Raw genomic sequence first — 15,405 nt, forward strand, 5'->3', positions numbered from 1 at the left:
TGGCACTTCACTTGGATTCCTGATTTATTCAAAAACCCAACAAAGTTGCTGTTGGATGAAATGGCGTGTTCAATCTTAATTAGCCCCCGTGTTCTTTCCCCTGTTACGCCTCAGCGTCCTCCCAATCCCATTTCTTCGAATAATATTCCCATCGGAGTTTTGTCGGAGTGTGAAATCCAGACGTTCAGGTCAGCGCTGAAAAGACCTTCATAGCCCTGACGCTCCGTGTGGGCCTGAGCGACACCGGGGCATCTTCGGTCAGAATAGAACCACTTAGGAACACAAGTTCTCCTAATAAGAAGGCACGGCTTGGACAAAGGGGCATTCGGGCATGTATGGAATAATGAGCTGAACCTGAGAGTTTTGGGTGTTTTTCTCTCTGAGCTTCATTTTCACTATCATTTTCCGCTCGATTCCTCCGTGGCACACAAAATCCATTGATGCAGCGCTTCAGTGCCGAGTAAGATATCTTCCTTTGCCTTCATCACGTGATTGTCGAAACACTATATCGGCTAAATCTACATAGCTTTGCTGATAAATTTATCGCCGCACTGTTTCATAAAAGCACTGTAGAGCTGCGACGTCATGAACATACCTCTGAACTTTTTTTTTTTTTTTTTTAAGTGAAACATAACTCTGAACTTTTAATATAATGGAATCAAACATCTCAGATAATTGTTTGTTTTCGATTTGTTTCGTTCCCTGCTATTTTATTGCGCCCGTTCATTACTTTAATAATCATTTCTTGCTGCGCACATATGGGGAAGCCTATACATGTGTGTGTGGTGTGTGTGTGTGTGTGTGTGTGTGTTTACCATTGTCTCTTGCCGAGGAAGATGAAGCAGAAGGCACACACGAAAAGGTTGGGGTATATATAGGACAAACTTAAATCCTCGACATGTAGCTAATTCTTACCACGTGTATGAATCTGTTGTGAACCTAGCCGATCGATGTTGGATCCTTGACATGTATATCATATATGGCTAACAATATCATAACTTGCTTTTCCTTCGATCCCCAATTTAACACAAAAGCTCATCCAGTTTTGACGTGTGTGATATATGCCCATTACCAATGTGTTCAAGTTTTGTTTGATTTGCATGCAGCTTGGAATTGATTCAATACTTAAGTATTGCACTATTCTAGTGTGATTTTCTGCAGAGGGTTATCGATGTCGGCTTCGTGCACTTAAACCTTGAGTAGAGACAAGTCCCACCAGTTTGATGCCAAATTTGGGTAGCGGCGAGAGGAAGTCAAACAGGAATTTTTTTCTTCCCCCCATAACCAAGAGATGGGCATAATTAGCTACTTGTTGTCGTCCAGGGAAGAGCTCTCTTTGAAAAATCCAAAGCAGTCTTCTGCAGGTCGCGTTGAAGATGATCCGATCAAAGGAGGACTAAAAACCCTAATTGATCCTTCTCCTCATGCTCCCCGCATTGTGCATTCCTGTACCGGCTATACTGTCTCCACAGCATGGAAGCCGTCGCAGCCACCGTCGATGTTTCGTTCTCGTGTGACGGACGATGTTATTGGGACGGAGAGTGGTGATTACACGAGCTCTAGCGTGGAAGATTTAAGAGGCGCGGTGGACAAAGCTGAACCTCACCGAAATCGTACCAGGTCCAGACACAGGAAAACTGAAGAGGGAGTTTCCACGGTGCATACCGCTGCTGACACACAGGGGTGGAATGCCGTGGGTTGTGAGGAGGGAGAACATTGGCGGAAGGCTTATCATGAGAGCGGAGAGGATGGAGCGTGGGGAATGTTTTGAAGCTCACCGACTGAATGGTAGGCTGACTATGAAGCTCGTCCCCCGAGGAGACGACGCCGTTTACTGTGAGGATTGTGGTCATCCCATCACCGACGGGCCAGCGGAGTCGGAAGATGATCCGGATACGAAACGAGAGAGTGAGGAGCTGCGTAAGTGCGTCGCGTGGGAGGAGGGGCTGGTTCGGGATTTGGACCCGTTCTGGAAGGGCCAAGGCATGGAAGGGCCCAGCGGCTGTTTGGGGCCAAGTTCGACTCCTCTTCGGCCCATGACTACCGTCATCTAGCCGACTTTGTGCTACGAAAACAAAGCTCAACCAGCGGTAGTTTTTTCCCGTGCTAGCCAAATTGTATGGGGGAGAGTTCTGCACCATTGTTCTTCGAGCTCAATAAATTCATTACTTTTATTTTTTTTTCTTGTTTTAAATGAAAACTAGTCTGTTTTATTGATTCTCATGATCCTTCTTCAATGGCTGCCTGGTGGCCGCAAGAACATTTTCTCCCCGGTGCAACGGGAAACTACTCTCTTCATCCTTAACAGTGTGGTTTAAATGAAGTTTTGGGACGACTTAAAAACGGTACTTCCTGACTCCCTTCATTTCAAACATGAGGTATTTTTAACTGAAACACACCGATTGAGATTGAAACTAACCGTTAAAATACTTGAAACATAATTCTTTCCCTGCTTTGATTTACTTTCATTTAATTGTTGGCAAAAAAATTATTTGCATTTAATATTAATCATTAATCACTGCTCTTGAAAAAAAATTGTAAAAAAACAATTTTAATATTTTTACAGAGATTCTTTTGTCAAAAACTACATTCACTATCCTTTAAAGATCGTAAAATTACTTGTACACTGAGATGTGAGGATTTTTAAAAGTACTCATCTTTCTATTTTTCGAAATCTAAAAATGACATAAGTGAAATTTCGTTCTTCCAGGTTCAAGCCCATACTTCTATAGCGGGGACATTGAAAACCAATTCAATGATAAAGAAATTAAGTGGAGAGACAAATTAACTGAGACATTATTTTTTTTCTATTTCAAGCTCATTCCGCGCTTGGTATGTGCCATTATTAAAATTTTGTTGACTATAATCCACTAATTATTTTCTTTTTCTAAATATAAATCACATGTAGAATAACTAATAACATTTTTTAATTATATTCCTATTAAATACAATGAAAAAAATAATTGAGAGAATATGCACAACATATTTTTTAATTTTTAAGAGAATCTTAAAAAAAAGTTTAAAATTACTAAACTTCGTAACAATTTTAGTTCCAACACTTGAGTATGTTTTTACAGCACAAGATTTATAAATTACAACACATTTTTAAAGAATTTTTTATTTAATATTTAGTAATTTTAAATCTTTTTATAATATTATTTTAATAGGGACACGTGTGAAAAATTTTATCACTTTGTTAACCCAAATGTGGTTTATTTAAGAAAGAATTATAATGAAATTCTAAAATAAAAAAATAATTATAAAATAAACTTTACAAATTATTATTTTTTATTTTGAAACTTAGTTATTTAGATTGTTGCTGAGATTTTATAGTATTTTTTTTTTTAATATTTCATTGTAACTCTCCCTTATTTTAACGCAAAGAATGGAGATATTTGTTGACAGCTGGACAAACTGCGAGGGACAACGACGCCGAGGAGAGGACAGGTGAAGAACGATGAGCATTAAAGATGATAATAATACTTCCTTCGGAGGTGTGGAGGAGATGGGAAGAAGACAAAATTCTTGGAGGACTTGATTCACGGGAAGAATCTGAGCGACTGAGCCTGTCCGTAGAGACATGGACAAAGGGCAGTCACTGGTCAGTTTCTTTGGGCTTGGACCATCTTTACTTACTCCAAAAAAAAAAAGACGATAATAATAAAAGAAGAATTGTAATCAAATTCCACATAAAAAAAATAATTACCAAAAAGTTCTAATAACAACCTCAACAGTTTATAATGAGAATAACAATCTTAGAGACTTATTTTTTAATTATTTTTCTTACTTAAGACCTTATTGTAATTCTTCCAATAATAAAAGACATCAAACCATAACAGATTAAAGTTACTAAATATTTCTTCCATCCTCAAATTTAAGTCTCTATTTTTTTAAAAAAATAGATACATCCAGAAAATGTCAAAATTTACGTAGTATGTAATTTTCTTTTCCCTTTCATGTAAGAACTATTCATTTTTAAAGATCTAAGAGTGCCATAGGTAATAATAAAGATTTTTCGCATTTAATTAAATATTATCATTCACGGACACGATACAAAACTTAAGAAGTTATATACACATGTATTTGATTCGTGAATGGTAATTTATTAGTCAGACCTTATAACCTAATTACATGATGCCCTTTTAAATTTTTTTTTAAAAAATGTGATGTAGGGAAAAAAACGGTGTTGCTTATAAAAAAGGTTTTTTTTCCCCTGTTCATCAACATCAACCTATATCAATTACTTAGTGAGAAATTCTGACTCTTCATCATGAATTTCATGTTCTTCTTTTTAAGATATATATATTTTTATGTTTTCCCCTAGTTTTTTAGAATATAGCTTAAGGAGTACTTTGTAAGTTTTTAAAATTATACTACCTTTAATCTTAATTATAAGAGCCAGTTGATTAATTTAAGAGATTAAGAAAGTAAGTTGAGTTAGTTATTTGTCCTAAATAGGTTGTCTTTCTTAAAATATCCTTGCTGATCAAGTGTATTACTAAAACTATTATTGTTAGAAAGACTACTTTTAAAAAAACATATAAATATGATAAAAAAATACATTAAAGTTATATATTTAAAATTAAAATAAAATTTTATATTAAAGACCGAAAGTAATATATGGTGTCTTTTCAGGGGAAAGAAACCATGAAGTGGGTTGACTGGAAGTAATCGATTGTGGTGTAGAAGCAAGTCAGCGGAGATCCCGACGGGCGAAAGAAAACGTGTTGCACGAGCAACGCATCATACCGTAGAATACACCGAGCCAAACCCGTCTCCAATGATATCTGCCCCAACGCCTATTGAATCACATGCAGAGAAGCCAGGTTGTGCTTAAATAATTTTTCATTAAATTTAAGTATTTTTCTTAAGCCTGAAAAAAGTATTCATTTATTTTAATTAAAATATCAAAATTTCGTTTTTTTTTTCCCTTATTCGATTTTCCTTAAAGTACTGGGCATCAGCATTTTTTCCCCCACTCAAAACAGAGTATGTACAGAATCTCATATTCTCATTAAAACATTATTTAGTTTTTTTGTGCAATCATTTTAAAACACTTACATGAACGAGATTATTAGCAATATTTTTTATTGATTTTTTTGTATTCGATAAATAAAATACAAAGAAGTTGTTAAAAATTACTGATAAAATATTAAAAAAAATATGTTGCGAGTCATTAGTCAACGACATTAATGATAGAAAATATACTTTACATATGTATAATTGGGTTTGCAAATTAGTGACAATAAATTGAAAAATGTTTTTATTTTATTAAGATTTGGTAAAAGATGTGGTGACCCCGCTGATCACCTGCTTGAGTGCCAAAGCGGCAAAGGAGAGCGTTGAATCATCAGTAAGTGTGAAGTTTTCTTAAGATTACATTATTCACAAGCTCAAGCGACGGGTGATGTAATTTTACGTCACTTATCTTCACAGTGTAATCCATGTTTTAATATTTTTTCATAAAATTTAGACATTTAAAATTAAGTAGCATATATTTTCCAAACAAATTTTAAAAGTTACTTCTTTTGTCTTATTTACAGTCTAGAAACAAAAAATATTTTCTGATTCTATTTATAAGATATTGAGAAAATTTTTTTATATAGATATATAATTTTATTCTTTATTTATTATTGTATTGCCTTTATTTAATATATATTAAATAGAGATAAAATTTAAAAATTATTAAATTTTAAATTTTTTTAATCTATATAAAATATGTTGAAAATATTACGTAATTTATAAATATAATTAAAAGCGTACTTCTTTACCTTTATTAAAATATCTAGTGACGGTCGTCTGGGTCGAAACGATGGGAAAGATAAGCTGACTGTTGAATTGCAAATCGTTTATGAATGACATGACAACGTTGATGATGAGGGAGCCAGGTGTTCCTAATTATCCCAAGTAGGTCCCACTGGAAAATTGATAGCCCACCTCACCAGAAGCCCCCTTCATCCTCCCGCACCTCCTCGGACATGGCCATTCCCACGCCAATTTCCCCCCGCCATTTCAATTACAAAGCCTTTCACATCTTTCCCTTCTTTACCAGGTTGGATTATGTTTTACTCTTTCTTTCTCCTCTTTTTCCTTTTGGAATTTCCACTTCCCTTCTCCTTTTTCAGTTTTCTCTATTTTAATTTTGCTGCCTGTCTTTCACTGTTCCTCTGTGTTTCATTCTTGGTATCTCCCGTTTCTTCCTCCTCTTTTCCTGGTGATTTGAAGTGAATTTTAATTCTGGCTTCTTGGTAATTGGACTTGCGAGTGTAATTTACTGTCAAATGTACACTCCGTTCCAATATTGAATCTTGTCTGTCAGTTTCCCAACGTCAATGTTTCCCGTCGAGAACAGTTTTTTTTTTCCTTCCTTTTTTTTCCTTTCTTTTCACTGATTCAGTGCGCCAATTACTTATACTGCGTTAGTCAAGTTTTAGCTGAGCCCAGGTCGATGTATGAGGAATAGGGAATAGGGGGAGGAGAGAACTCCACTGTTGCTAGGGAGGTCTGTTATTTTTGCTTTGGTTGAAGTGGTCTGACTTTTCTCACCGACCACGACGGGCTGAAATTCTGAAATATTATGTTGGTTACTTTTGGCGACAGATCGCGACTACGTGGTCTAGGATCTATATCTTCTGATGGAGCGAATGATTCTTTTGTTCTTCTCCCTTCCTTTAACTGTTTTGGAGGGCCTGAAGGGCTGATTTTTCTGGCTGTGTCATTTCGAGGAGTTTAAAATCTGTGGGAGAGTTTTTTGTCTTCGTTCTTGAACCTTCATGGAGGGCTCATATGGATACGTTGATCACTACTTCCTATGATTTGCAACTTGCAATTTTTTATCATTTTGTTTTTACTAATTTTGAATCTATTACTGTTGGTATGTGCTTGTAGTTATACGATTATGTGCCCTTTTTCCAACCTCCCCCCCCCCCCCCCCCCAAAAAAAACCAAAAAAATAAAAAAAATGAAGGGGCAGAAAGGGTCTTCTAAGTTGGGTACTCTCATTTTGAGTTGAATTAGAACAAAAGGTTTGAAAGTTTACTCAAAGTTCGTATCTGGACATCTTTTTAGAATTCTTATACCTGCAACTATTTTACTTAGAACGGTATCTAAGTTTGATACTGTCAAAAAAAGTTGCGTTAATTTGATCACTGGAACCTCTGGGTATGTGTGCCAACGCTTTTTGGTTCATATATGTTGCTCATCTTCTCCATCGATATAATGAAGCTCTTGTACATTGGCCCCGTATTTTTCCAGCATTGGACCGAAAGTCAAGTTACTATAATGATGATTGCTTTGTTTTCATGCAGACATTGAATTTTGCCTATTATGGGTTCTTTTTTCAGTATGGCGAATGCCAAATCCGATAGGAGTGAGGGTGACGAGGCCTTTCAGAATGAGATCTGCAAGAGGAGAAGAATGTTATCTAGCTTTGATGAGGAGAGTCCAAGATTAATTCCAAATCTTCCCGATGAATTATCACTTCAGATTATCGCCAGAGTTCCTAGAATTTGTTACTTAAACATGAGGTTGGTCTCAAGGAAATGGAAGACTACTATCATGAGTTCTGAATTATATAAGTTAAGAAAAGAACTTGGAACAACTGAAGAGTGGCTATATCTGTTGATCAAGGTTGGAGAAAACAAGCTTATATGGCATGCCCTGGATCCTCGTTCCCAAAAATGGCAGAGACTGCCTGCGATGCCCAATTTTGTTAATGAAGAAGAATCTAGAAAGGGTTCTTCTAGGCTTTGGATGTGGAACATGGTGGAAGGTATTAGAATTGCTGAAGTTATAAGAGGTTTGCTGGGACAGAAGGATGGATTAGATGAAATGCCCTTTTGCGGCTGTGCCATTGGAGCTGTCGAGGGATGTCTCTATGTTCTTGGTGGATTCTCTAAATCTTCAACCATGAGATGTGTTTGGCGATACGATCTGATAGAAAACAAATGGAGCAAGGTGACCTCGATGTCTACAGGTAGGGCATATTGCAAGACAGGCATCTTAAATAACAAACTTTATGTGGTCGGAGGGGTTAGTCAGGGTCAAGCTGGATTGATTCCCCTTCAGTCTGCTGAAGTTTTTGATCCCTCTACAGATACATGGTCCAATGTACCTAGTATGCCTTTCTCAAAAGCTCGAGTCCTGCCCACTGTCTTTTTGGCTGACATGTTGAAGCCTATTGCCACAGGATTGACCTCCTACATGGGAAGGCTATGTGTCCCACAAAGTTTGTATTCATGGCCCTTTTTTGTTGATGTGGGCGGAGAAATCTATGATCCTGAAACAAATTCATGGATGGAAATGCCTAATGGAATGGGTGAGGGTTGGCCTGCTCGGCAAGCAGGTACCAAATTGAGCGTTGTGGTGGATGGTGAATTATATGCTTATGATCCTTCTAATTCTCTGGAAAGTGGAAAGATCAAGGTATATGATCAAGGAGAAGATGCATGGAAAGTAGTTATCGGAAAAGTCCCCGTATATGATTGTGCAGATTCAGAGTCTCCGTATTTGCTCGCTGGTTTCCATGAGAAAATTCACGTCATTACAAAAGATGCTAATCATGACATTGCTGTTCTTAAGGCTGACCTGCGCAGTAATTGGGATTCTTCTCCTTCAATCTCCTCCCTTTCGCCCATCTGTGGTCATGAAGATCCAGAACCAGGTGCTGAACCTGATGCAGTTGTTTGGAAGGTAGTTGCCAAGAAAGACTTTGGTCCAGCTGAATTGGTCAGTTGCCAAGTGATTGATATTTAGTTAATTCCAAGTATGAAATTCTATAATATATTAGTTTACTGGAAGCTAAATGAACACACGACATGGTTGCTAGTTCATTTAGACGAATGTTTTAGTACTTGTATGTATCGTATAGGCAGTTCTATGGAAATTACCACCTACGAGGTTACGACTGTAACGTGCTTGTTGCTGGTTTAGATTTACTGCGAAAGGAAGGGAGAAATGAGATGGGTTCATTCTCTCCAGAATTAACGTTCAAATAATGTCGTCATCAAGCTGGTTTTGATATTTATTCCGGTGGTTGTGGCATATGCTGTAGGCATTTTTGGGGACAAATTCATGCCTATATTCATTTTACGCACAACTTAATTGCAACTCTGATAAAATTACAATAAAAATAGGAAAAAAAGATATATGGATTTGTGAAATTAATTATTTGTTTAAAAAGAATTTATATTTTTATGTTTTAAGTGGTAACGCGGAAAAAATATATAGGGAGAGTATGTATATTTTTTAAAATGGTTTTTCTTGTGTCCTACAAAAATCTGCAAGAAAAAAGTGTATAACGAAAAGATAATGAAATTCTTGATTCATCTAATTCATTTGCACTCATATTATGCCCGATTTGCTTACATGCCACTTTCATACTCACAGGAAAAAAAGAATTTTTCATTCTAATTATCAGGCATATCATTGTTTTTTGACCAAATAGTTTTTTCTTTTATTCTCCATTAAATGTCGGTGCATGTTATTTAATTTTGAAAGATATATATTTAATAGAAGCAAAGTTTAAAACTATTGAAATTTTAGATATAATTAATAAAACAATTTGGGAAAATGACAAATAAAGACCCTTGAATATATAAAATGACAAAATGGGACCCTGAATTAACAAAATTGCTACCAAAGACCGGGTCCTAAATATGAATTATGAAATGTTGGGCAAAAGTCAAAAATGCCCATTTGCTTCTTTTTTTTTTCCAATATCTTTTCTTCTTCTTTTCCTCTCCCTCTCTTCGTCTGTCTCTTTCCTACTCCCTTCTCCTTCTACCCTAAGCCCATTTCCTCATCCCCACCCCCATATCTCCCGATTCTCTCTTCTCTCTTCTTTCTCTATCATCTTCTTTGTTGTTGTGTCCGTCTTCTTTATTTCTTCTCCCAAAGCAAGTAAATGATGGGACTAAGATGAAGGATACCAAGACAAACAAGAATCAAGCTCAGCAAAACTTCTATTGGACATTGTCGAAGCCCAGCTCAGGTAAGGAATTGGGTTCCCTTTTGTCACCGAGTTCTGGGTTGAAATTGAAGATAGTTGCGGTGGCGACGGCGGGCACTGCTAGTAGGAAGGAATCGTTCTCATCTTCTGTATCGGATGCTCTCCATATATTGTAGCTTGAGATGAAAGTGTATCATCTTTTGATTCACTCTTTGTTGAATCCATACCCAAAGAGGTGGATTCGAATATTGTCTTCTTTGTTCTGTTCTTCCCCTTGATTCATTGATTGGTTTGTAAGTAGAGAACGAAGCTAAACACAGAGGGTTCCCCTTTAATGTTCTTTGATTTGTTCTTTGAGTTTATGTTCTCTTTATTCATAAATGAATGGCAATGTGTGAGTTCAATGATAAGCTTTATTTTGTTGGGAAGTTTTTGGAGTGTGGACAAACTGAACTTTTATATTCCTTCTATCTTTTGTTTTTTAAAAAATATATAAACAATTGAAGTCAAGGGCAATGCAAAAAGGGTAACGAAGTGGACTAGAAAGCATGAGCTGTGCATTTTTCATCTTGTATGAAAACTTTATCGGAACTTATCATTGGTCTTACTTAACTAGTAATTGGTCTAACTGAACTTGTCATGAATCTTATATCAGAAGTGCCTGCTGTCAAAGAAATATGCATATTCTTATTTCAACAGAGAAATTTAAAATCGTATGAAAACCTTATCAGAACTTGTCATTGGCTTTACTTAACTTGTCATTGGCCTAACTAAACTTGTCGTGAATCCTATATCAGAAGTGCTTGCTGTCAAAGAAATTTGCAAATTCTCATTTCAACAGAAAAATTTAAAATTATATGAAAACCTTATCGGAACTTGTCATTGGCTTTACTTAACTTGTTATTGGTCTGGCTGAACTTGTCATGAATCTTATATCAGAAGTGCTTGCTGTCAAAGAAATCTGTATATTCTTATTTCAACAGAGAAATTTAAAATCGTATGAAAACCTTATCAGAACTTGTCATTCTTTACTTAACGTGTCATTGGCCTAACTGAACTTGTCATGAATCCTATATCAGAAGTACTTGCTGTCAAAGAAATCAGCAAATTCTCATTTCAACAGAGAAATTTAAAATCGTATGAAAATCTTATCAGAACTTGTCATTGGCTTTACTTAACGTGTCATTGGCCTAACTGAACTTGTCATGAATCCTATATCAGAAGTGCTTGCTGTCAAAGAAATCAGCAAATTCTCATTTCAACAGAGAAATTTAAAATCGTATGAAAACCTTATCAGAACTTGTCAAAACCTTAACAGACAAGTTACGTAAAACCAATGACAAGTTCCAATAAGGTTTTCATACGATTTTAAATTTTTCTGTTGAAATGAGAATATGCAGATTTCTTTGACAGCAAGCACTTCTGATATAAGATTCATGACAAGTTCAGCCAGACCAATAACAAGTTAAGTAAAGCCAATGACAAGTTCCGATAAGGTTTTTATACAATTTTAAATTTTTCTATTGAAATGAGAATTTGCAAATTTATTTGACAGCAAGCACTTCTGATATAGGATTCACGACAAGTTCAGTTAGGCCAATGATAAGTTAAGTAAAGCCAATGACAAGTTCTGATAAGGTTTTCATACGATTTTAAATTTCTCTGTTGAAATAAGAATGTGCATATTTCTTTGACAGCAGGCACTTCTAATATAAGATTCATGACAAGTTCAGTTAGACCAATTACTAGTTAAGTAAGACCAATGATAAGTTCCGATAAAGTTTTCATACAAGATGAAAAATGCACAGCTCATGCTTTCTAGTCCACTTCGTTACCATTTTTGCATTGCCCTTGACTTCAATTGTTTATATATTTTTTTAAAAACAAAAGATAGAAGGAATATAAAAGTTCAGTTTGTCCACACTCCAAAAACTTCCCAACAAAATAAAGCTTATCATTGAACTCACACATTGCCATTCATTTATGAATAAAGAGAACATAAACTCAAAGAACAAATCAAAGAACATTAAAGGGGAACCCTCTGTGTTTAGCTTCGTTCTCTACTTACAAACCAATCAATGAATCAAGGGGAAGAACAGAACAAAGAAGACAATATTCGAATCCACCTCTTTGGGTATGGATTCAACAAAGAGTGAATCAAAAGATGATACACTTTCATCTCAAGCTACAATATATGGAGAGCATCCGATACAGAAGATGAGAACGATTCCTTCCTACTAGCAGTGCCCGCCGTCGCCACCGCAACTATCTTCAATTTCAACCCAGAACTCGGTGACAAAAGGGAACCCAATTCCTTACCTGAGCTGGGCTTCGACAATGTCCAATAGAAGTTTTGCTGAGCTTGATTCTTGTTTGTCTTGGTATCCTTCATCTTAGTCCCATCATTTACTTGCTTTGGGAGAAGAAATAAAGAAGACGGACACAACAACAAAGAAGATGATAGAGAAAGAAGAGAGAAGAGAGAATCGGGAGATATGGGGGTGGGGATGAGGAAATGGGCTTAGGGTAGAAGGAGAAGGGAGTAGGAAAGAGATAGACGAAGAGAGGAAGAGAAAAAGAAGAAAAGAGATTGGAAAAAAAACAAGTAGATGGGCATTTTTGACTTTTGCCCAACATTTCATAATTCATATTTAGGACCCGGTCTTTGGTAGCAATTTTGTTAATTCAGGGTCCCATTTTGCCATTTTATATATTCAAGGGTCTTTATTTGCCATTTTCCCAAACAATTTTTAAGATTTTTTTTAATTTCAGTAAAATATGTTCAAAATGATTTATAAATCGGATAGGGTGGTATTAATTATAAAAGCATTTTTTGGTTGTTGGGAGGGATGCAAGAGTAAATATTTTTATTCAATAGGGTAAAAAATACAATACAAATGTATATATGATCATAAAAAATTATTCATTACAACCCTCGAGATTATCCATACCAGAGTCCACCCGGAGGATCATACTAAGAAGTTGGGACTCTTAGCATGCGATAGTAGTGATACACACTGAAGCATCGGCCGTTATTTCTCTAAGACAAGGATTAGTGAAGCTGACACCCTGATTAGAATTCCAAAGGAAACAGAGACTGAAATAGTCGGAGAGCAGGATTGATGAGATGCTGCCTCCGGTACTTAATACTAGCTCCCTTATTAAGTGTTAGTTTTATTTTTAATTTGATTCTAAATATAAAATTTTAATTTATTTTGTCAATTATATTTATTTAATTTTTTTAAAACAGTCATTATAGTAGTTGCATATATTACAGTGGTATCAAATAGTAATTTTAACTAATATATATAATTAGTTAGAATATTTTAGGAAAGACAAGACATATTTATTACAAATAACTAATTTAACCAATTTTTTTAATTTTCTCAAATTTTTTTAATCTCCTCATATTAGTCAATTGACTAATATGAGGAGATTAAAAAAATTAATTAAATTAATTATTTGTAATAAATAGGTATTGTCTTTTCTAAAATATTATTGTTAATCATATATATTAGCTAAAACTATCATATAATAAAACATTTAACATATACAATTACTATAAAAATCATATTAAAAAGTTAAATATAAAAAATAAAATTAATTAAACTTTTATATTTAAAATCAAATTAAATATAAAAGACGGCTTTTGTTACTGTAAAAAACGTGGGGATGTTTCAAGGACACTGATAAAGCCCAATTTTTATATATTTTATCCCACAATAATTCAGGATTTAAATGATAATTTTGAGCTTAATTAGACTTTTTATGCATTATTGAATAAATTGGTTGATTTTTGGATTTTGCATAAAAATTGAGATTTTGGATTGAAAATATAAATATTTTGTGCTTTCCTATTTTTGACTTGGAATTAATTTTTCCTATTTCTTTGAAAACAAGTCTCATATTTTTAGAAAGATTATTTTTAGAAAGTTTTGCACTTTCTTGCCTAATTTTTGTGCAGATTTAATATTTAATTTTTGATTATATTTGGATATAATCTACATTAATGGATGCACTTAAATTCTTGTAGGTCAAGAAAGGGGCACATAGGAAATCCAATGATGCAAGATTGTTTCTTGGAATCTAAGCACAATCCAATGACTAATATCAAGTGGGTCAATTAATTATTAATGGGCTTGAGTTTTGGATCCATAAAAATTTTCTTTTCCCTCATTATAAGATTTTCCTTATTTTTGGAGGAGATATTCACGCCAAAAGGGACCTCCTTTCCATTCTCCATTGAGGACGCACGGATACCATTCACCCACCGCCAAATCATACCTTTTAATCCTTCGCCATTCAACGCGAACGTACAATAATTTTGAACACCAAATCTCCTCCCCCTCATTCACGTCATTCACCCACCAATTTCAATCATTCCTCTCCTTTCTTATTGCACGGCCAAACTCCCATCTACATCTTATCATTCATGGCTATGGCATCTAATAACCTTGGAGGAGGAGACATTTTGATTGCAGCTTAAGCTTATAGGGAGGCAACTTGGGAGGAGCATGAAGAAGACTAGAGCCTTGGGCTAGCACTTGAAGACCACAAGGGAGTGATGTTCCATTTATCTTTTTAATTCAAGGACTTGAAATTGTTTAGTTTTAAATGAGTTCAAGTTGTAATTTTGTTGAGACAATTTAGTTCTAGATTGTTAATTTTATTCTTGGATTAAATTGATATTTGGATCTTATTTGTGCCAAGATACTTGTTGGAATATATGTTTGGAACCTTTGCATTGTTAATTGAATTTATAATTGAGTTTTCATTATGAGTTTAATTATCAATGTGGGTTGAATTGCAAAATTTGGGTTCTTTCACCTCTTAATTGTTTAATTAAGTTGGTTGATTATCTGATTGTTTAATTGGATAATTTGAAACATAATTTCCAAAATTAAATTGAATTATCTTCATTGGTTTTAATAAGCTTAATTAACCAACCTTATACTGTTATGAGTTCTCTAATAGTTTAGGGGCTTTTGAAATTGAGGGTTCCCTTTGTTTCAAGTAGGTAATTAAGTTTATTAATTCCACTCTCTTATCACCTCCCTTTGGTCTAATTAATTGATTAAGGTTATGAAGGTTAAATTCATGCGAGTCCTGAGTTGTCCCCTCTACCTTACTTGAAGAGAACTTCTCCATTTTTACTTGTTAACTCTCTTTGCTTTCTGATTAATTTTCTTTATTCATTATTTTTATTTTCTTTCAAAAAACCCCCAAAAATTGCATTGCATTTATTTAGTTTAATTTAATTTTCATATAGATTTTAGGATATTTGCATTTTCCATTTAGAATTAGAATTTTGCATTTTAGTTTAAGTCCAATTTATTGCATTTTTTTATCACCTAAATTTTTACCTAAAAAAACCCATAACTTGTTTCTTGGAAGTAATGACCTAGGTCGACCCTAAACTACAAATTAGTTGGGACTTAGTTTAATTGAGTGTTTTA

At 34.7% G+C, this 15,405-nt stretch overlaps 1 protein-coding gene across 2 annotated transcripts; it reads left to right on the plus strand.

Annotated features, from left to right (window-relative positions):
- The first annotated feature begins 5,949 nt into the window (after positions 1-5,949).
- LOC114715726 (F-box/kelch-repeat protein At1g22040-like) lies at positions 5,950-9,042 on the plus strand. 2 transcript variants are annotated; one of them, XM_028900603.1, is made up of 2 exons: positions 5,950-6,052; positions 7,344-9,042. In XM_028900603.1, the coding sequence occupies exons 1-2, from the start codon at positions 5,979-5,981 to the stop codon at positions 8,752-8,754; spliced, it is 1,485 nt and encodes a 494-aa protein (XP_028756436.1). In that variant the 5' UTR covers positions 5,950-5,978; the 3' UTR covers positions 8,755-9,042. The 2 variants fall into 2 exon arrangements, with proteins under 2 accessions (XP_028756436.1, XP_028756441.1); XM_028900608.1 differs by having other exon boundaries at positions 5,976-6,052; positions 7,308-9,042.
- The last annotated feature ends 6,363 nt before the right edge of the window (positions 9,043-15,405 follow it).

Source organism: Neltuma alba, unplaced genomic scaffold (assembly GCF_004799145.2).
Source record: "Neltuma alba isolate B1F8T4 unplaced genomic scaffold, ASM479914v2 tig00002036_pilon, whole genome shotgun sequence".
Taxonomy (NCBI): Eukaryota; Viridiplantae; Streptophyta; class Magnoliopsida; order Fabales; family Fabaceae; genus Neltuma; species Neltuma alba.